Source organism: Protopterus annectens, chromosome 4.part0 (assembly GCF_019279795.1).
Source record: "Protopterus annectens isolate FY-2018-M chromosome 4.part0, PAN1.0, whole genome shotgun sequence".
NCBI lineage: Eukaryota > Metazoa > Chordata > Ceratodontiformes > Protopteridae > Protopterus > Protopterus annectens.
The window spans coordinates 461,726,098-461,749,777 of record NC_056733.1 but is presented as its reverse complement, the minus strand read 5'-3'; the positions used below and the strand labels follow the sequence as shown (position 1 = coordinate 461,749,777).

At 38.2% G+C, this 23,680-nt stretch overlaps 1 protein-coding gene across 4 annotated transcripts in view; it reads left to right on the top strand.

The window, feature by feature from the left end:
• TMEM116 (transmembrane protein 116) overlaps positions 1–23,680 on the top strand; it is a 436,275-nt gene that overhangs the window by 378,307 nt on the left and 34,288 nt on the right. For all 4 annotated transcript variants that reach the window (XM_044068383.1, XM_044068382.1, XM_044068384.1 and 1 more), the window contains exons 6-8: positions 7,905–7,954; positions 10,191–10,274; positions 12,740–12,875. In XM_044068383.1, the coding sequence (XP_043924318.1) occupies positions 7,905–7,954; positions 10,191–10,274; positions 12,740–12,875 (270 nt within the window). The remainder of the gene's footprint in view (positions 1–7,904; positions 7,955–10,190; positions 10,275–12,739; positions 12,876–23,680) is intronic.

Here is a 23,680-nt window from a genome sequence, read left to right as displayed (position 1 = left end):
GTCACGATGATATCACTCGGTGAGGAACACCCTCTTTTTCCATTCCTGCTGCCTGCTTTTGGCTGATTTACTATGCTTTTCTGTAAAAAAACATAGTAAATCAGCCGATTTACAAACTCTGATAATCTGTTTCCTTTTTGAAACAGAATACCGGAGTTTGTACAGTGTTTTTCCAAACTACGGGAGAATCAGTTTGATTTCAGGATAGTCCGAAAAAAAACGGAGGGGTGGCAACCCTACCAGGCAGTGACTTTGGATGTGTCCAAGCAAGGCAAGGAGCAGTTATGCAGTGCAAGTGTGCAGACAGAGTATCCCCCCATCCAAAGTAGACACAAGTACCGTGGCTTTTCATCTTTCAATTTTGCAGAATGTTCTGGTTTTCTGTCATGTTTTTATACTGTTGATTTATGCTTCTTCTTATTCAGAAAATGCATGTTGCTTTTTGGCTGCATGTTAATTGGTACTTTATTAAAGCTGAATATAAATTATAAGTAAAGGAGATGTGGAGTGGTTTGAGTTGACTTGAGTGCTGCATGTTTTTTTATACTTGATTTTGATAGGCATTCCAGTAATGTATTTAAAAAGTAATTTATTTTTTCATGCCTCACAATCTTTTTGTTTCCATGTAGGAAATGCATTGAAATATTTTTTTTTTACTTTTCCACTTCATTTTGTCTTGATTGGAGTATCATAATGACAGTTTGGCAATTGAGTCCCATTTTTTGTGGTTTTTGAGCATGGCCTCACCCCTTTCTAGTTGACCACACCCCTTTCAATTGACCCCACACATTCAGCTGTCTCCTGCAGCCCCCCTTTGATTTCAAGTCACCAGCCGCCACTGGTTGCATGACAATTATTAGGTTTATGTAAGATGCTCTGAATTGAGAAACAGAGTGTTTTGTAATTTTAATCAATTTATTTTGTGTAGTGGTGTAGTGGTATGCAGTGATGAGTACTGTTTAGGAGATCTGCAATGAATGTTATGTATTCTAGCCTGTCAAGTGTTTTTTTTAATACTGCTGAAGATAGAAAGCAAGTGGAGCAAAGTTGAGAGTAATAATTTGTAAGCTGTAATAGTAGAGCTGGTTCTATAACATGACAAACTTTATATTAGTATTCTTTAGTAATATATTCTATGTATTGTCAAATTTTAAATGTTGGTTTATTTGCTTGACCAGGTTTTGCTTCTGATATCAGTTCTGCAGTGATAATATTATCCACTTGATTTGGAAGGCTATGGTACTACTCTGGATTAGTGTTGGGTTGAAGAAAATGTTGGATTAGGCAATAACCCGGAAGCCTACTCCTACATAACATGAAAATGTCTAGGAACAAATAATTTGGTTTGTAGTGAGTTGTCTTTCATTTAAATACATTTGAGATTTTGGTGCAAGGTATAATTTTAACTAATTGAAAGAAGTGTCATTTTGTTTAATTTTATTATGTACTATTAAGCCAACATTCTACAATTTCCAGAGCACCTAGTGCCAAATATAAAATACCTAGAATGATGTGAGAAAATGGAAGTTGTTGAACCAAAATGGTATGACATGATTCAGTCCAGGCTCCTGCAATGAACTTGCAGACCACAATCATAGGATCATAGGAGGTTACTAAGCTAATGGTCCCAGGGGCCTTACAAGCGTAGCCAAGTTCAGTCTGTGTTCCCAAGGATGTCTGCTTCAAGCAGACACTAAAATCAGCACTTGTTGTGTCCAAGAGGGACACAGGTGGAACCCCTGGGGTGAATTTCCAGTTACCCATCCATTCGTCACTTAAATATAGCCAGAGAGGGGCTTTGTTTAACTTGAACAGGAAACTTGTTCCAAAGGTGGGACAATGTCTGTGAGACAAATCTGTCTCTCCAGCAAGTTATGTTGAGGTCACATACCAGGTTAAGTTCTTTTGAGTGAGTGACCCATGTACCATTTGACTTACGAATGTGCAGCATTTCCATTAAAGTTGGGTCAGAGATTGCTCTATATGCAAGGCACAGGTCACAGGTCACCTCTGAGCAGTTTTATGACACAGAGTAAAGTGACAATGATTTCCATCTTTCCACATAAGACAGATCTTGAATGTTCTTTATAATGGAACTTTGCAGTCTCTTCAATTGCTGCAGGTGTTTGGAAAGGAACATACCAAAGGGAACATTGTACTCTATTATTGGCCTGATGAGGGAAGAGTACAGGAGGGTACAACCTCTTTTATTCTGGAGGGAATATCCTTATTTATGACATGAGCAATATAAAATGCCCTTCTTACCACTATGGAGGCATGGTGCTTAGGGTATTGATATTGATGTCAGTTTGCAGGAACATCACCCTTGCCATATGACTTTGGCACCAGTAATTAGTCAGCATAAGACCTTCTTGCAGGATGTTCACATTGTTAGGGGTGTCAATGATCGCTCCCAGTTTGCAGTCATCTGCAAACTTTGTCAACCACAGTCCTTTAGTTTTAGCCTGTACTTCAGATAAGTAGATTCCGAACAATAGGGGATTCCAGAGCCAATCCCTGTGGAACACCACCAGTTGTGGGTCTGCTGGAGGAGGTGGAGTCCACTATTTTACCGTATGAGTTCTGTCAGTGAGCCAGTTTGCAACCCACCTGACAATATATGGGTTGATACTCAACTGGGTGGGTATTATTAATGATGCCTGAGTGGGGGATTGTATCAAAGGCCTTGGCTATGTCTAGGTAGGCTGTATGCACAGATTTGCCCTCATCTAGGGCTTTGGCAACTTTCTTGAAGACGTCCACCAAGTTTAACAGCATGATCTCCTCTTGACAAAGCCAAACTGGGTGAGTCAAGCATTTGGAGGTTATAAGGTCCATGATGATTCATTTCATGGCCTTGCAGATAAAACTGGTCAGGCTAATGGGTCTGTAGTTCCCGGGGTCTGTGGGTGCACCCCCTTTGTGCACAGGGATGACAGTAGTAGTTTTCCATTCCACTGGGATGAAGCCAGTGCTTAGGCTGTGATTGAAAATCATGCTCAATGGTGATGCTAATTCCTGTTTTAACCCATGTAGAACACAGCCCGGGATGTTATCTGGTGTCATAGAGGCTATGTTTTTGGCCTTGGAGAGGGCATTTAAGACCTGCTGCTCAAAGATACTATGTGGGAGAAAGGTGTTAGGGATGATTTGGGGTATATGTAGCAGGGACAGGAGAGTGAAGTTTTCACTGAACCTGCCGGACAGCAGGTTTGCTATATCCACAGGTTCTACATATGTAGTACCATTAACTATGAGTTCATCGCAAATCTGGGCCTTAACTTTGAGGTTACAGATGTAACTAAAGAATGCCTTGTGGTTATCCTTACTTAGGGAAGATAAGTTGGATTCGTAGTCGGCTTTGGAGGACTTCACTAGGAGTCTTATTTGCTTGTTCAAATTGAGAAGAGAGTATTTCCAGTTTTGAGACCATTCCTTCCTACTCTTAGACAGCAATTGCTTTCTCCTATTGTATAGCCTATTAATGGAAGTTGTCCACCAGGCAGATTTGTTTTTCCTTGAAGATCTTGCTTTGGTTCTATCAGGTACTGCAGAGTCAATACAATTATATAAGTGCTTGTATAAAGCATTGGTGTATAACTCAGCATAGGTGTCTGTTCCATCGGTGGGGGGGGGGGTATGAAGCTATTTATGCAGTCAAGTAAGAGGATGTAATTGGCCTTGGAGAAGTTTTTTGTCTAGTTGTTGCTAAGGGGGGGGGGGGGGTTGTGTTATCGTTAATTCTAGCAAGACTGATTTGTGGTTGGATTTCACCAGGGATGGCCACACACTGAGGGTGGTGCAGTGGTCTCCCATGTTGGTGAGCACCAGATCCAGGATGTTTGAGCCCTTTGTGGGTCAGGTGAGGTCAAATATTAATGTAGTTGAGTTTGCAATTGTGTAAAATTTAAGATGAAATCTTTTAAAACTTGTACATAGTTTTGGAGGGCGGCCGCGGTGGTGCAGCGGTTAGCATTGCCGCCTCACAGCAAGAGGTTCTTCAGTTCGATCCTCGGCTGGGGTGCCTTCTGTGCAGAGTCTGCATGTCCTCCCTGTGGTTGCGTCGGTTTCCTCCCACATCTCAAAGACATGCTGTAGGTGGATTGGACACTCTAAATTGGCCCTGGGTGTGAGTGTGTGCCTTCTGTGGAAGGTTGGGCACTGGGCTGGCAACTCGACACTGTAAAATGTCCACTGCCAATCATGAGCAGACAGGTGATCCGCTGTGGTGACCCCTAACCGGGAAAAGCCGAAAGAAGAAGAAGACATAGCATGGTTTTGGAATTATTGAGGCAAATATGAAAGAGCAATATTCAATGCCTAGAGGTGTCAGTGGGAGTTAACTGCAGATGCACCTGGAGGCATCACTCGGATGTAATGCGTTTTTAATGATACATCTTTGCAAAATGCCTCTTGTTTTATTTAGCTGGGAGTAAATGAAAGTGGTTGCAGGCAGATGTGAGCTTGAGATGGGGAGACACAGCTATGGTTGGGATGACAGAGGTGGATTGCATTTTGTCAGAACCTCTTTTCACATGAAACATGACCAGCAAATTCTTGACCAAACCATATAGTCTACAAGGCTCACATGAGTTGTCATCCCTGGAATATTTATCCACACAAGACTTACAAATTGACATGTAAACAATGCTGGTGTCTTTTGGCCACCAGCTTTGCAAAAAGTAATCCCTCCCTGAAAGAGATGCACGAGGCAATCTGGATGACAAGTAACAACCAAACTGACAAGTGCTTTCAGGATCTGAAAACCAGGCTGTTACAATGAAAAAAAATGCTGAACTTGAACATACTATTAAAATGCAAAAAACACAGAACTAGCATTCACTAAAATGGACAAAACTGCTCAATAAAATAAAATTTGTTTCCTGTGATGTGTTAGTTCAGTGTGTTTTTTTGCATTTTAATAGATGAATCTGGATGGCAAGTTTATTTTGTCAGAGAACACACGGATAGCATAGTTAGGATAATGTCTGAAATTACCTTGATATGGAAGTGAAGAATTTAGAAACTAGGAGGGCAGACGAAGATATCAGAAAAAATGTTTAGTTCTTGTGGCATACTATAGAAGAGGTACAAACTCTCTGCACAGGAGCTGTTTCTTTCATTATTTGAGCAGACAAAAACTGCAACCATGAACGTTATCAACAGTGTAGTTTATGAACTGTAAAGAAGACATGCATGCATTGAAAAGTACCAGAGAATTCAACTGATTGTATAAGAAGGCAATGACTTTATGCTTTCTTCTGGACATGGCACCCACTGTGTGTATGCAGCAAAAGGGGAGATATAGTCATAAAATGTAGCTTTTGCTTCTGCTTTAAAAAGAGAATGAAGTATTCTACAACACTGATCACCTACAAAGTGCCACATTGAAATAATATGTCTGCCACAAATGCTCTGAATGACCTAACAGGGAACTTGGCTCGATTTGAGCAGTATCTGGTAAGCTAAAAACATAGGAGTTACACCTTATTGTACAGCAGTTTATATGTGCTGTAAAATAATAAGGTGCAACTCCTATGGATTCTTATAGATGACAGAAGTTGCTAAACATGCAATGTTCTGTGACTGTTAGGTGAAGGTAAAGAAAGAATGAAACAGAGAAAGAGGAAGGAAAACAATGTTTTTTGAGTATGATACAATGAAATGAAGGAATAAAGTGAAAAAGTGTACCAAATCTAATCCCATTAGACAGGGAGACGTTAGAGTAATGAGGGTTAACTGATAATAAAAACTGTTTGTCACTGGAAATAGGATTGTTAGTGGTCTACAGTTTTTAGAAACAAACATATTCATTGGTTTATGCAGTATATGAGGGCAATAAAAGAACGTATTTCTGCCTGTATATTCTCTGACTATTGGTTATGTGACTATAATTATAGTTAATTTGAGGGGTAGGTTGAACGTGGTCTCCCATTCATTGGTTGTTCATGACTTTCTCTTTTACCTGCTTACTACCTTAGAGAAAACTTCACTCAGAATACTGAAGGACTATATAAGTTAGGATATCATGGGCTGCAGGCACAATATGGACAGTTTAAGTAGATGTTTGGTAGTAACACAATAAGGGATTGGAGCACAATGGTTATAAATGTGAAAACAAGGGCTCTACAAGGACACTGTCCATGGATAATAAATACAGATATATACAAATATAAGGTCTATTCATGGAATGTTAAAGAGTTGATGGAGAAATAGCAGACAGAGCTCCTGAGGGAACAGATAAATGCTTTTGAGGATACTTTTCTGGTTATACAGTATATTTGTCCTTGGTCTTCAGAGCTTCATTATTTGATAACGCTTTTCTGAAATATTTTATTTATTTTCTGAAATGTAGTGCTGTCATTGTTTTATTATCCGAGACCATATTTGAATGCATCATGTACTACACAGTGTGTTAATTGTTGATTTCATGATTGTTATTTATTAATTAATTTATTCTGTTATCACCTGCTTAACTAAATGTAGGATTACTGGGAACAGGAGCCTATCCCAACACTCACTGCCTGCAAAACAGGGGAGCTGATCCTTATTGGGTGCTATCCCACCGCAGGATACATACATTTGCTCAGTCTCACACAACTCATACATTTATGGGCAATTTGGATGAACACAAATTCATCTGCAGCATGTTTTTGGTATTAACAAGAAACATGATCTTCTAGTGATGACCTGCATTTACACAGGGAAGATGTGCAGGCTAAATAAAGATGGCACCCAGCTAAAGATATGAACTACAGATATTACATCTGTAATGCATTTGCTAAATGTTATGCCAATCTGCTATCCTCCGTGATTGCTTCTCACTTCATAATGATTTCCAAATGTGAGACCCTCTCTCTGTCTCAACATGAAAATGCCTGGCCAAAGACTCCTTTCTGAGTAGTGGGATCTAACACTAGTTGTCTGAAGCCTACCATACCCCTCCCTTAATAAGTAATTGAGGATGAGCATCCTTTTGAATATGCCTACCAATGTTTATTTATTTATTTGTTTTTGTGTGTTTATCTGTGTTTTTAGTTAAAGCTTTATTGGCTGATGGCTAATTGCAGTTTAGTACAGACCAGGAAATGTTTTTAATAACCTGAAGCATTTCCCCTCTAAAAGGAAGATATCTCTATTGTATAAAAAGTTTCTTGATATCACTGCTTCAAATCTAATAGTTTTTATCTATTTATTTTGGAAATGTCTAAATCCTAATTTTAGTACAAGATATATTTTGGGCAGGATGGTAATTGTTCATTTTATATATTTCCTAACTGGGTAAGCTCACTTGGCAAACTGTCCCTTTCAGAGGTGACCTGGGAACATTCTTTACGTAACTTGCTCTGAGTGATATGGTAGGCAACTAGATGGGTAATGACTCAAGCCCCGTACATTTTTGGCTACAGAAAGCAGCTCATCAATGGCTTCTTTATCCTCTGCTCCAACTCCCATTGATTTAACATTGCAGGAGATTATTTTCACATTTATGAATTTATGTAATACTGACTGATTTCAGGGCTGCTGATAACTAGTTTGATTCTACAGTGGCTTAAACTACTGTCACGACCTTCCATTCTTATGGCGCCAGACATGTGAATATTTGCTGACCATTCTCGACAACCTAGGAATGCATGTGATGCTGCTGCTGTTGTTAGCGTGAATGTACTCAAACGTTATCACTGCTGTTATGATCTAAAATCAGGTTTGTACATTTTCATATATGTCAGTGCCTGACTGACTGCATCTTACAATTCCTGCATCTAAACCATTGCCTGCAGGCTGAAGTTCATAGCTTTACCTGCATGCTCTTTGAACAACAGGTTTCTGGTGTCTGATAATGATTATTTTTTTCCTGGATATATAAATTGTAGCGCTAACTTTTCTTTTCTTATTGTCTGTAGGCATTTGAATTTGTTGGTCGAGTGAGTAGAGCTGTCATAGTTCTGTCAAGGTGAGTAGATCCATGCTAATAATTAAATTTTAGTAACAGTTCATGAAATAATTGTACATATGTAAGTATGTTTTGTACATTTAAATTTAAACCATGGGTAAGTACTTGGCTAGCTGTCCTTGCAAGCCATTTTAAGCCTACACAAATTACCATTCAGAGGTTAGAATCAAATCCTGTATTTTGTGACTGTGAGGTAAACACCTTGCGACAATGTAAGGTATTGCCAGCTATGTCAGAAGAAGTAGGGCAGTCGATATTTAACATATGCCAGCACAGCTAGCTGGAATTTAGTAAAGAATTATATTAAATTGCCGAATGTTTCAAAGTTCGAATGTCATTTGGTCGACACCATATGATTGAACTTTGAAAAGTTCAAAGGTGAAAAGCAACAGCTCCATATGCGCAGAATGGGAACATTTCCATTTTTTGCACTGAAGTGCGGTCTCGGAGTTGGTATGTTTAAGTAGGAGGTGTGGGGGGGGTGCCCCCCTGCTCAGAGCATTAAGGTAAGTTTTTTTTTTTAACTTTTTTATTATATATTCGAGGTTTCAAGTTTCGCTCATACATTGTCAAACATATGAGGTTCGAACTTTTGAAGCTTTGAATATATAATATAGACCCGGTGGATCCACAATAAAACAACAATTTACTGAACTTAAATAAACACAAAATAAAGAAGTCTGATGAAGTTCATAAGAAGTGAACAAAAGTGCTAATCTTTTTTATTTTGTGCTCAAGTTCGATAAATTGTAGTTTTACCATGGATCCGCATGAGCCAGCTTTTGTTTGGACTTTGTTTCTGCATCATGGTCTTTGTGTTTCATTTGGACATTTATAATAGTTAAGAGAAGACTTAACTCTGCAGCTGTGCCAGTGAGAAGCCTTAGTGGGGCTCTGGAGGGAGACAGAAGTAAAGGAATGCAGACCATGGGCTGACTGTGTTCCCTGTGGCCCCTTAAGAGAATTATGCTTGATGCAGAGAGGTCTGCATCTGGAAATACTGAGTGTATCCCTTTGCATTCCAAGTGAATGTCCTTTTCCAGTGTCAGTGGTGAGGATTCAAGTTCCTTGATTACTGGCCCAGAGTGGGGATGTCACATACCTTAACCATTATGCCAACCCCCAACCACTGCTAATCACCTGAGCTAACTGTTTCTTAGTGGGATTTCTGGTGTAAACAGTAGGATAAAATCTTTCCTGATTGCCTTAATGCTGCAGTACATAAGTGTAAGGTTTAGAGCAAGAACATATACACTTGTAGCTTATGCCATTTATCACTGCACATCACAGACATGCATATACAATTTGGGGAAAATTATCTAGTATCATTGCAGCCTTTCTGCCTCTTCTAGAATTGAGATCCAGTTCCCATTAACAACAGTATTAAACTAGAGGTGGTATTAACACAGGTTTTGCATATGCACTTTGTGTTTGAAATAGGCACTGTTGTCATTTACTATCCTTACATATAAGGACGTGTAAACTTATACTTCATATTTATAAATGAATTTTGATTGGGTCTTATAGCACTGCAACTGCCCACCCATCTTATTGCCATTGGACCAGTTATATAATTAAAGCACTTCTATGGGTGAGGTGCTCTGTTCTTAATGCTGTAATATTTTCTTATCTTTTTCTGGAACTGGGGCTGCTATGGTTTGATAATACTTACACAGTGAGAAAGAATTATGTGCTTTAGGTTGTATACTTATGCAGAGACCCACTGGAATACCTTTTTAATTTTGCTACCAACTGCTCCAGTCATGATGTGTGGAGACCACTATTAATTATTACTGGTAAGGAAATAAGTTTTTAAGCACCACAGTAAAACAAACAAACAAAAAAAAAATATTACACTCTTGGTATTAATAATACTTAGCTATACTGTGGTGGTGCTGCGGTAGTGTTGTCACCTCACAGTAAGACGCTGTCTGGTTCGATTCTCAGCTAGAGCGTCTTCTGCTTGGCGACATGCGTGAATGGGCGTTCCTTCGTTGAAGGTTGTGTGTCAGGGCTGGCAACTCGGCACGTAAAAATCAACTGCCAATCATTAGCGGACCGGAGTTCTGCTGTGGCAACCCCTAACCGGGAAAAGCCGAAAGACACAACAACAACTGCACAGAGACCCCTTAACTCTTGTTCCTGCTAAAAGATTCAGAAGTTTAAAAAAATGGAAGTTTGTTAAGATACTAAGAAAATAATATTCTGGGCATTAATTCTCCTTTATTTATTTCAGTGTGATTCCTGTCATATTGATGGTCCCTGTTTTCTTCTTTGGCAATACAAACGAATGCTATGGAAATATGAGTGAGCCTTACAGGTTAGTAGTTTATATATTTTTTTTCTATATTGTTTGTCACAAACATGTTAATGCTGTGGTAATATAATGAACTAATCCAAAACATTAGTTATGCAATTTAATTATTTTCATCATATTTATCAATAAGCAATATGTTTCAGGAGAAAGATGCATGATTACAGAAAAATGAACTTGTATAACTGAAGATGGTCTGATACATCAAGTTAGAGATGATTATTAAGTGGGGACATAAACAAAGAATAAAACTCAGCATGTGTGGCTCTTTATAAATCATGAGGACAAGAGAAACAGAATAATTATTGAGAGCATTCCTATAATCAGTAAAGTAAAAGTACCTTTAGTGAGTGTCCATGTGTGAGCAAGATAATTGGCTTAACTGTATGTCATGCCCTTTAATTTTGATCAGGTAAATTCCCTTTTACAGGGTAGAAGTCACAGCAACAATATTTATTCATTCATTTTGTGCATTAATTTATTCATTCACTCTCGAGTACTCACTTTTAATTTTTTCAAACTCATGGGGGAGCCAGATCCTCTCCCAGCAAGCAATGTGTGTAAAAAAAAGAAACAGTACTGGATGGAATACTTGTTCATTGCAAACACATATGCACATGCACACAAACACACGTGTGCATGTGCACATGCACGCACGCACACACACACACACACACACACACACACACACACACACACACACACACACACACACACACACACAGGCATATAAAGGTGCATTTGAATGATAAAGTGATAGAAGTAGTGATTTTTCATAGGATCTTACATCCTGTTAGAGTTGTTGACTTAGCTACACAAAAGTGATGTATAAATGTGTCTTGTTTTGACAACTATTTAATAAAAAGCTCAAAATAAGATAACCTGTTTTGGTTGGGTCACCTTCAGCATAGGTCCTCCAGTAACTGCAGGGCATACTGGTGTCTAATGCCAGCTATAAGTAAAAGTCTTGCTTATGCTGTTACCCTACTGGCATATGAAGACTGATTTCTCAAGCATCATTTGCCTGAGGTTCAAGACGCCAAGGATCAGAGATACTGCATAGAAAATCAGGGCAGGTGAGTTGTGCCTGCAGTGTGCCCTTTTCAGGGGTATTTTCTCCCTTCTTTGTGTTGGTGCAAGTATAGAATTGGGTTGTATAAACTCAGGTGGTGTGGGGGTCTTGCTCCTACATCAGGGGGTACAGGGGGTCTTGCCTCCCTGCAAAAAACACTTAAAATATGTTTTTGGCTATTTTTGTCAGGAAGTGGAGTTTGGGGATTCTGATCCTCTGCAGGTTTCACTTTGCCCATTTATACTGGAAGCTATTTGTGAAGTGCATTTAATTAGCTCTTTCTCTAAAGTGCCAGAGTTGCATGCCGTCATCATAGAGGGTGTGGTAATAGCTGAGAGTTTAGTCCTGACCTATAGCTGCTTTCTGTGTAGAGGCTGTATGTTGTGCCAGAATCTGTGCCATTTTTCTGTGGTTTACTTGCTACTTCCCAAAGGCTTGCTGATTAATCTATTAGCCTCTTCAAACTGGCTACACATGGTCTGCAAAGCTCAATCCACTTACCTGTTCAACAAATGACGAAATACAGTAAATTGCATGGGACCATGTGAAATGGGAAAGCAGGAAAAAACTGCAACAAACTGACTAATGCTCCACAAAAAGAATAAATCCATGAACTTGCAAGCTAATAATGCAAACTTTTTATTCCATAAAGCGCTTTTCGTCTGGCTGGATAGCTAGACTCCTTTAGATGCAATTAAATATTCAAAACATAATATATAACATGAACATCAGTCAGCTGATCTGCCCTACTAATTAGAACAGCTGATCAACACCAACCAATGCATATACATACCCTCACAGCCTAAACCAAAATGCCTTAAACACACATACCATGAATTATAACTACTTCTAGTTAAGTTAATTAAAACCTACTAACATATTTATTAATTTAAGTCATAATTTATATATCTATAAATATTCTACACACATTCTAAAAACTTATAAAATACTTAATATACTATACAAAAAAGTATAAAAGTCAGAAACCATACCTATAAATGAGTTTCTGACTTTAATTATGTACATACTCAAAAAACATGTAATTTAAACAAACTAAAACAGTTAAACTAATAATGCAAAACTCATACATTGCTCCTACTGGGACAACCCTATTTAGTAAAGTAATATAATATAATATGCATAACATATAAAATTCATAAAATGTTTGCTATGTAAAATAATATGAAATGGGAAAGCACCAAGAATTTGGTGTGTCATAACTGGTCTAAATATAGCCTTTTTTATTTGCATGACCATATAAATGCTTTAACCATCAATTATGGAGAAAATATTGGATATTACACAGTCACTGAATACCTCACTACCTAGTGCACTACATTTCTCACTATGGGCTCCTTCCAGAGTGTTACAGGTGATACATTTCTTATTTATATTGCAGGTGCCACCTAATAAATAGTGATATAGTGGAAGGATCTACATTAGAAACAGGAACTGATTACGTTTGCCGTGCGATGACCTTTTATAGCACTGGAATCTTCCTGTCTACCTTCTTTTTGGCATTTACAGGAATATTGGTAAGGAAACAAGAATACACTTGCATGAATATTGAGATTGCAATATACAAAGATTGATTTTATATGACACTTTCTGGAGAATATTACAACATAACAGTTAAGAGTAATGTCTGCTTCTGAAGCCATACAACTTGGAATTCCTCTTCTATATGGCCATCTTCAGATCTCTACAAGAAAATAAAATATCTGTCCAAGCAGAATCATCATCATCTTGTACTAATTACATATTTTTTTCTTTACAATGAGAGGCCCACGGTGACAGTGATCTGGGTTCAGATCACTAGTGAATGCTATTCTAATGGAGTGTTAGTGTATGTATGTGTGTGTGTGTGTGTGTGTGTGTGTGTGTGTGTGTGTGTGTGTGTGTGTGTGTGTGTGTGTGTGTGTGTAAGAGAGGGGATTAATTGTTGTTAGGTCAAGAAGCAAAACTCCAAAATGAAACATTGTTACATGTTACACACCACTGACTTCAGATGTCAAAGATAATTATAGTATCATTACATGAAACTGTTTAGTCCAATGCCATTTTATACAAGATTAGTTGAAATGGCAGTGAGATAATAAAAAAAAAACAGCATTGCTCCACACCATTTAAGAGGTGGCCTCTAGACTTCCCATATTTTTATTCTAGCTCTCAAGTTACAGTGGCTTAGGGAAAGGGAGGTGGCAAACCAGTTCTGAATAGTTAAATTGATGAAGGACAATTAGCCTGTCTTTGATGAACCATGTGACCACTGCTAAAAATAAATTGGTTTAAGGTACAGGAGTTGCACTGATATTATCAAATAATCCTTGGAATTCAGAAAGACAACTAAATGAGGGAGCCTTAGCTCATAAGGGTACTGCATTATGCTAAACCTTTCTGATTCAGAGACTGCTTTACCAGTAAAGCTTTCCCTCTTGGGAACCTCAGCACAGAGAAAAAATGTGCAAGTGAAACCAGGTGGTAATGCAACACTTCACTGAAGTGATTAATGCTAATTAGCCATGTGCTCTGCCAAGTAATGTCCACAGCTCCTAATTTAATTGGCCAAGTGACTCAGAGAACAGCATAATTGCCCCAAATTAATCTGCATTAACTACATAGCATAACCATTAGTGGTCTGAGAATTGCACAGTCGAGTACATGTTCACTTTATGAGGAAAAAATGAGCATTGTAAAAAAAAATAAACATTCACTTCTTTGAAATTATTTGTGGTGCAGGTAAGATGTGGTAGGAGTGGGGTTACTGCATGGTTGTCTGTGGACATGTATTTGTGTGTCTGTAGGGGCATGAATGAGACAATATAAATGTGTGTGTGTTGGATGATATATGTAATTGTATGGCTGAGTGTTGCTCAGTGAATATGATCGAGTGTGGGAAATCCTGTTTGTGTATGAATAGGTGTGTGGGAATGTCTGGGAGTGCATGTGTGTGTGCGAACGTCTGTGTGTGTGTGTGTGTGTATGTGTGTGTGTGTGTGTGTGTGTGTGTGCGCGTGTGCGCGCGAACGTGTGTGTGTGTGTGTGTGTGTGCGAACTAATGTAATGAATTGGCCACTAAGGAAAATACAAGCGCTATGAAGTCTGACAGTGCTACTGTTCGGATTTAGAGACATGGCCATAATATGATAATCTGGCCTTTCTCACTGTGGCCATATCTGCTTCTGAATCACATTTCCTCATTATCTAACTGACCGACCCACATTAACACGAGTGATAAACATTTTAATGAATGAATCCTGGGGAATATCATTAGAATGTCATTATTCTCTATCAAATGTGATACAAATTGTATCCTTTAACTATTTGAACATATGTATTTGTTTTGGAATCATGTATGATGCATCAGATGATGGTAAATATGGAAACTCTTGGAGCAAGAAGGTAGCTATAGCAGATTTAACTTTCCCTGATAAAAATCAGATACATGTAAATCTAGCACTTTTGATTAGTTAGTTATATTCTAAAACATTAAGTTTTAGTAGTCTGTAGGTACATTGTGTCTTTGTGGACTTTCAGAAAGCATATGACAGGGTGCCTAGAGAGGAGTTGTGGTATTGTATGAGGAAGTCGGGAATGGCAGAGAAGTATGTAAGAGTGGTACAGGATATGTACGAGGGTAGTGTGACAGCGGTGAGGTCTGCGGTGGGAATGACGGATGCGTTTAAGGTGGAGGTGGGATTACATCAAGGATCAACTCTGAGCCCTTTCTTATTTGCAATGATGATGGGCAGGTTGACAGACGAGATCAGACAAGAGTCCCCATGGACAATGATGTTTGCAGATGACATTGTGATCTGTAGTGAGAGTAGGGAACAGGTGGAGAAGACCCTGGAGAGGTGGAGATATGCTTTACAGAGAAGAGGAATAAAGGTCAGCAGGACTAAGACAGAATATATGTGTGTGAATGAGACGGAGGATAGAGGAGTGGAGGTGGCGTAGGTGGATGAGTTTAAATACTTGGGATCAACAGTGTGTGGACAAGAGGTGAAGAGGAGAGTACAGGCAGGATGGAGTGGGTGGAGAAGAGTGTCAGGAGTGATTTGTGACAGATGAGTACCAGTAAGAATGAAAGGGAAGGTCTGCAAGTGGGTAGTGAGACCAGCTATGTTATATGGGTTGGAGACAGTGACATTGACAAAAAGGCGGGAGTCACAGCTTGACGTGGCAGAGATGAAGATGTTAAGATTTCCACTGGGTGTGACGAGGATGGACAGGATTAGGAATAAGTATATTAGAGGGTCAGCCCAGGTTGGAAGGTTTGGAGATATAGCCAGAGAGGCAAGATTACATTGGTTTGGACATGTGCTGAGGAGGGATGCAGAGTATATTGGGAAAAAGATGCTAAGGATGAAGCTGCCAGGTAACAGGAAAAGAGGAAGGCCTAGGATAAGGTTTATGGATGTGGTGAGAGAGGACATGCAGGTGGTTGGTGTGACAGAGCAAGATGCAGAGGACAGGAAGAAATGGAAACAGTTGATCCGCTGTGGCGACCCCTAATTGGAGCAGCCGAAAGACGAAGAAGGTACCTTATATCAATACAAAATAAAGTCTGATCTGCCTACTTCTCAGACATTTCTAATTAACACTTTTTTTTTAATTTCTCCAAGACTTTTGGGTTTCTAATACCATGATGGGAATGGACCCATTCGTAAGTCAAAATATGATTAAAGTTCATGAAATTAGTATTGTTTCAGTCTTTGATGTTAGCCAGAAGTGCTCTTCACAACACCTGCAATGTGCTCAGAACTGACTCCTTCATCAATTCATACAGTTACATGTATTGGTAACATATCTAAATATAACTCTTATTACTATTGGAACTGTCTGGATATCCTTCCTCCACACTGACCTCATTTTTATCTGCAAATCCTAGTATTTTATGGCTTTGTGGCTTTTATTTCCAATGTTTCTCAGCTACTTCAGTACTATAATGTTTGCACAATTCCCAATGTAACAGTTTTGCCACATTATTATGCCTTTCAGTATATAGACATCCTGTCATTAATGTATCAAACCCAGCAACAAGATGTGCGACTGTTTCCAATTCTGCTTTACAAAACCTGCATTTGTCTGTTTCTCTGACATGTTCAATGGACTTTGTAAACTAATGTGTACAAAGTACACTTTCCTGGGCTACCAATATTAACCTTTCATTTTTTGGTTTAAATTCACCTCTCCTTAACCACTCCTGCATTAGATTCTGATCAACATGAGACTGTTCCAGGAGTTTTCTGTACTTGCAACTATATTTATGCATTTTCCACATTTCTTGCCTTCTCATCTGATCCTTCGTCTTATATTCTTTCTTTTGCTTTTTGGTACATTGAGTTGCTGCCTGATTTTTATCTACTTTTGATCTGATTTCCATTCCCACTTGACACAATATGCTTCTGCTAAACTAAGAAGGGAAGTTGTCTTAAACTCATTCTCCTCATGTTTTAACATTTTCCCCAAGTTTGGATTTTGTGCGGTCAGCAAATATGTATGCAGTCCTACAATTGCAGATCTATACGTGTAATCAATTTTGAGGCAGCCCATAGCTTATTCAGGATGGGGAATATATAATCTTGGCATACAATGAGTTTTATAAATCATTGATAAGCATGCAGCATTTTTTGTTTTCCTGTCCAACTGATCCAATACCATTTGGGGCCAGTCAGTCACTCCAAAACTGTAAGTTAGAACAGGAAGAGCAAATTAGCTTATAGCTTTTACTTTGTTCCTAGATGTCAAGGCTACTTTCAGTATTAATTTTAGTCTTCTGAAATTTTCCTTACTAAGTTTTTTCACATTTGATTATATTTTATTGCTGATCATTCATCAACTGCCAAATATTTATACACTCCAACTTTCTTAAGTTCCTTTATATCACATTCCTGTCCCAGACTGATATTTTCTTGGTGCTGTAGCTTTCCAGTTTTAAAGGTTGCTTTTGCACATTTATCAAGGCCAAATGACATTCTTATATCATCTGAGAAAGTTTTGTCCACCTGGAGTTGTGCTTTCAATTCATGTGATGAACTATACAGTTTTAAATCAAATACAAAAGAATATAAGAAGTTTTTACACTTTGTTGTTTTCTGGGATTAAAATTATAACCATGACCTAGTCTGTTAGGTAGACAGTTTAATGGTTTAAGGCAAGAGAAAAGAGCAGCGGTGACAACGGCACACTGGAATATTCCCCTTTGAATTTTTACCCCTGGATAATAATTTGTCCTTTATCGTGGCTTAGCTGCAAAGTGGTTTGCCACTGTTTCATGGTCACTGTAATGTAATCGATCACATTTGTTTTAGCCATGAGTGTGGGATGCTTTCAAATGCTTTTTTGTAGTCTTTACACGACATGTTTTACAATTCTCCATTGTCTTTATTTAACAACAAACGATACTTTGTTCCATGTAACTTTTTTTTGTTATCCTTTTGTTCTGTTGCCATGATTGAGTTTTCCTCTAAATGACTATAAACTCTGTCTGCATCAATTCCAGTGTATAGTATATATGTTGTTGGAAGGCAAATTATTGGTCTGTAGCTTTTAGGATATCTTGCAGATTCAGTCTTAAGGAGGAGTAAGTTTTTTTCCTGTTGATAACTAGGTGGTGTCTGTTTGGGGTGTGCATATAAATAGTTTTTCCTCATGGCTAAATCTTCATGTAAAGATGTTAATACTTTTAGTGAGAAATTAGGTACTGCATCTGGGCCTGGGGTTTTCCATTTAGGAGCTTTTCTTAATTTTGTTCCAATTTCTCATAGGTTCATAGGTTCATACTAGGCTAACTGCCCTTGCGAGCCATTGTAAGCCTAACCAGTTATCCCTTGTGAAACTCAAACCCTGCACCTTGTGTTTGTAAGGCAAACACCTTAACCATTAGGCCACCCTCCCTCTGGCCGTCACTTCATCCCATTTTATATCCTGTACATATGAACTTCTTATTCTTTCTTTTACTCTTTCTATCCTTTCAACATCTTTGTTATTTTCCACAGGATCTTCATAGATATTTCTCCAAAATGTGTCTATTTCTTCTTGTTTTGGTAGTGTTTCTATTACTTTTGCCTTGTTTCCCAATTCTGTATAAAACTTATTTGGGTCATCAATAAATTGCTTATTTTGTACTTCTCCTTTATATTTATCTGCATACTTTTGAAGTTTTTCTGCCTGTGCTGATATCTTTAGTTTATTATTTGCAATATTGTATGATTGATCCTGGTCTGTTCTTATACTGCAAGTTGCTTTTATCACATCTGTCTTGCTAAGTATTTTTGTTGATCTGTTCCCTCTTCTGTACTGTTAGAACAGTGACATTTCTTGTTTTAATTGCTTTATAGTTTTCTCTAGTCGATAGTTCCATGATGACATTTGATGTCTCCCCTTCCTTTCTCTTACTGCCCTGTGTTTTTGTGGTAAGAATTTATCTGTTATTAATTTAGCTGCACAGCAATATATCTTATTTACTTCTGTTGTATCGCATGAATTTCTATGAACAGTCTTGATTACTGTGTTCATTTGTTTTATCAGACTTCTAACATTTTGGAATCTTATTTCATTTGTTTTATCAAACTTCTAACATTTTGGGATCTTATTGACTTTCAGTAGTGTATTTCTTTCACTGATCTTGATATGTCTATCCATCTCTATTAAATCGAACAACTATTCCCTTAGATCATTTTCTTCTAAACTAAGGGCACATTCTTGTTCTTCGAATCCTACAGGCATTCTACAGAAAGTTTCAGAACATCTTCCTGTACTATATTCTCTTTAGCTTCATCCTATGTTATCCGTCACTCTTTCATATGGGAACTCACGGGTCTATCACTCGACAACATTGACTGTTCCTGTTCCTTCCCTTGCTGTGCAACTCCAGCTGAACTTTTGTACTGGTTCCCACCTGAAGGCTTCAGAATATCGTCATATAGCAACCGATCAAATGCTTCCCACTCCACTGGTTTCTCCTTAATTTGAGAGTTAGATTTTCTACACAAAATCCTTCATTTCACAAGTAATCCATAAATTCAGTTTCTATTTTTTTAACTTCTCCATTAATAAATAATCCTTCTTTCTAGTTTTCCTGTTTGTTTTCCTGTTCTTTGTATTATAAAATGCTCCATATCCAGATAACTTTGCCTGTATTTCTCTTCAAATATCTTTGGTGCTGCTTTTTTGTATTGATTAGTTTTGTTTTCTCCTTTGCATAAATATTGCACCATATTAAATATCTTTTTCTTTCCCTTGTCCATATTTCTTCATCAGATATCTCCTACTCCCCCTGTTTCTCCTTACTTTGGGGCTCATTTGTTCCATTTTGCTGTGAGATAACCTGTGTTAGACTTTCTACACTAAATCCTTCATTTCACTGTATTCTATAAGTTCAACTTCTACTTTACTAATCTTCTCTTCTATGTTCCACCTTTGAGATGTTATTTTTTTGTATTCTGAAATTTTCCATATCTGGTTGCCTTTGTCTGTATTTCTCTTAAAATATCTTTGGAACTGCTTTATTGTATTTATTAATTTGGCTTTTTCATTTTGCATAATATTGCACCATATTAGATATCTCTTTGTTTCTCATGTCCATATTTCTTGTTTATACCTTTCAAAAATCTCTAGATTTTGTTCTTTATATTTTCGCACTTCCTCCGTTGCTTTTCTTTCCAAACAGCCCAAGGTTTCTTGGTATATATATTATTTTACATTAATCTGTTGTAACACACATTCACATTGGAAGCTTTTGATGTTTTTTTCTAGTGCAAGTATTTTTCTTTCCTCTAATTCCCTCTTAATCTTTTTGTTATATCTTCTGTCTGGAAGTTCTGGGATTTTTGTTTAGTAGTAACAATACATCATTTCTTTCTTATCCTCAGTAGTCTACTTTAACATCTTTATGGCTCTGTTATGGCCTGTCAGATTTTTTTTTTTTTTTTTTTTTTGTGGACTAATACTTCATTCTACAACCAGGAGCCTGGCCTAACTCCATTGGAGGAATGTTTCCGTGTCTTGAGGATTCAACACTGTCATTTTTTCCAGTCCTAGTCCAGTCCGATAGGACACTTATTTATCCTGGGACTTGTGCACCCAGCTGTCTTTTTTATTTTTTTTTTAACCTACTTCTGTCCATGATATATGCTATATAAAACATAGTGTAAAAATGCAGTCTATATATCAGTGTCGTCTTGGTGAGATTTTGTAAAAACAGGGACTCCCTCATGAAGGTGCTCGCCATGGCTTGAGAATAAATTCAGTTCCAGCGTTGCTATTCTCCTTTGTTTGCTGATTTTTTTTTCTTCTCTCCATTCAATGTAGCTGAATAGTATTATGAACATTTTTTGTTTACTTATATATGCTAGAATGAAGCTGCAGTCTGAATGCTAATAGAAAATATTATTATGTACAACAGTACCAGTCATAGAGTTAACTGTTATGTTATTTCATCAATCCTTTCATTAACCAGACACATCACTCTTAATTCTTGTGGTATCAGAAGGAAATTATGTAAGATCACCTTCTTATTTTAAACTAAGATTTTGCATAACCTAAAGATATAGCTAATCAAAGTATAAATTAAAAAAATAAGCTAAGCTAATTCTAGGCAGAGGTAGAAGATGTTAGGCTTTGGTTACCTAGAATGTGCACCTTATCTTTCAGGAGGGGAAAGAGGCAGACTTGTTGGACTAAGCAGTCTTGCTCTGCATCCATTTTTTGCTTCTGTATTCAATAAATGATCCATCGGTGTTAGAATGACAATGACTTAACAGTTGTGGGTTTGGAGTAAAGGCTGCCAAGGTGCTGTGTAGCATGTTATTACCCCCTGATTAAGCTACATCATCTTTACACCTGTACAGCTTTTCTGCTTGGTCTTCAGTGAGGCTTTGTGGATTTTGATATGTAAAGGCAAACAAAGCCTTGCTTAATTTGTGTACCACCATATTAGGCTGCTGCATATTTCTATATCTGGAAATGTGTGGAGCACTTTAATGCTTTTAAACTGCCAAGTTCTTGCCTTAGTGTATTTCATGGATTGGTCTGCAAATAGGTCAGTGCATTCATTGTGTGACATGCTCTTTTCACCCTAAACTCTTGTATATGTTATATAATAAATGAAATGCTTGTGTTGTGCACACCATAATATATGGTGGCTTTTTCACATTTATGGAATTTTGCCCTAAATAATTTGAATCTCCTGCTCAGTTACTCAACTGTGGTACAATTTTATATGTTCTTTTTAGCAACTGCTTTTGCTGATAATCAAGCCTACCTGAGATAGACTGAAGCACATTGGTTTCTTCATGTGGGGGTCTCCTATATCCACAGGGGTGAGAGCCATCCAAAGAGGCTATTATTTAGGTAGCCATGAGTGTTGCTTGTCACTGCCTTTACCATTTACTCTGCATGTTTTCTGTGGAGAAGGGAACTCTCAACTTTTCCAGGCATGTCTGGTTTGCACAGATTAGAGCCCTATGGATACCAGTCTGAGTCCATGGACAGAGCTACACGACACAGTCCCTCCCTCTTCAATCAATAGCTTGACTCGTACTGAGTAGCAGTGATGGAGGCCTTACTATTGTATCCCTAACTCCACCCACTGGTGGTTGACCTGAGCAGCTACATCACCATAGGAACCTCGCACACCCTCTCTTGGACACATGCATGCTTCTATGCACATGCTTCTAAAAGACTAGCACCATGCTATGTCCTCCCAGTACTGGCAGATGTTAATATGCAAGCCTCTGCTTGCATGGAAACAATTCTCTTTTGGGAAACCACCATTCCCTCCTTCCAGCACAGAAGGGCCAAGAATTGCACCTCCTATCCTTCCATCCAGCCCTAACAAACACCTGTGACACTACTCAGACTTGGGCTACTTGGCATATAGTAAGGCCTTTATCATTCTATGCAATGAAGCTGGCAACTCCAGTATATTTGGTTACTTCTTGTGTTTTGAGTATTATGCCCCAGAACTCTTGTGTTTTTTATTAGTTACTTGTCTTTGGTAAATATTTATGGCCAATGACACCAAAACATCCTTATTAGGCGTCAACTTACTGAAAAGTCTCAGATTATGAAGTGGAGGTGGGTATAGTATATACAAATGTTTCCAGTCTTGTAACTCAGCACCACGTTGATTGTTATCATCATCCTCATCATCAGCCCCCTTTTTTCCTGTTTTTACAATAGGTCGGGGTGTTGCATCAGTTTTAGCATTTCTCTTGATTTAGAGCCACTCTCCTACTTTCTTCAACAGCCACATATATTTTCTCAAACAATAACGGCATCTCTTGGCTTAATATCCTCATCTCATCTTGCCTTCTTCCTAATCATCTTCTGCTTTCTTGAACATGTGACTGAACCACCATAATCTGTTCTCATTTACCTTCTCTGAAATTTAGCTTCCACACTGATGTCTTCACTTCTTTCTCTGTCCCACAGTGTGAATCCTGCTAACCATCTCTGATACTTCATGTCTATGCCCTGAAGCTATATGAACTGCTCTGCCTTCAGTGCTAGATTTTCTGTACCATACAGAAGCACTGGTCATATCACTATTTTGTACAATTTACTTCTAAGCTCCTTTGGTTTTCTTCTGTCACATACTACCCCTGACAGTCTGTGCCAACTGACTGCAGCACCTCTGATCCTAGTTGTGACCTTCTCTTTCAGAGTTCTCTTCTCTTCTCTTTTCTTCAACCAAACCCCCAATATACTTGAAGCCATTAACTTATTTTACCATATTTGTCATCTATCAGTTTTCAGCTTGTTCTAATTTCCCCCATTTGCTGCCATGCCCACTATCTTGTCTGTACTCTGTTTTATCCTGTATGCCTTCAGTTTTGTATTCCAGTCACTTATCATTTCTTGCAGTTCCTGTTCAGGATCAACTTGTAATGCCACATCATCTTCATCCAGCAGATTTGTTGATCTGTCCCCTCTGTTTGCTAATGCAGTCCATTACCAGTATGAATAGCAGTGGGCTCATAGCTGAACCCTGATGCACACTGTTTCCTACATGGAACCCCTCTATGAGACTGAACACTGTTTGCACTTGTGTCATTGCATCCTTAACCATAGCTCCAACTTAACCCTACCCCCATTCCACCTTGCACTGACTCATCCAACTACATCTACTATTACTTCATCCCACCCAAAACAATCACTCCCCTATTAAAACTAATTTTCTCTCTAATATCTACTGTACAATACTCTCCAATCTCAAATATACTGTTACCCTCTCCATGCATAATATTTTCCTAACCTACTAATGGCTAGTAGCTATATATTTTGAAATGTTAAACCTACAATCGAGTTTATAACAAAAATATTCACTTTA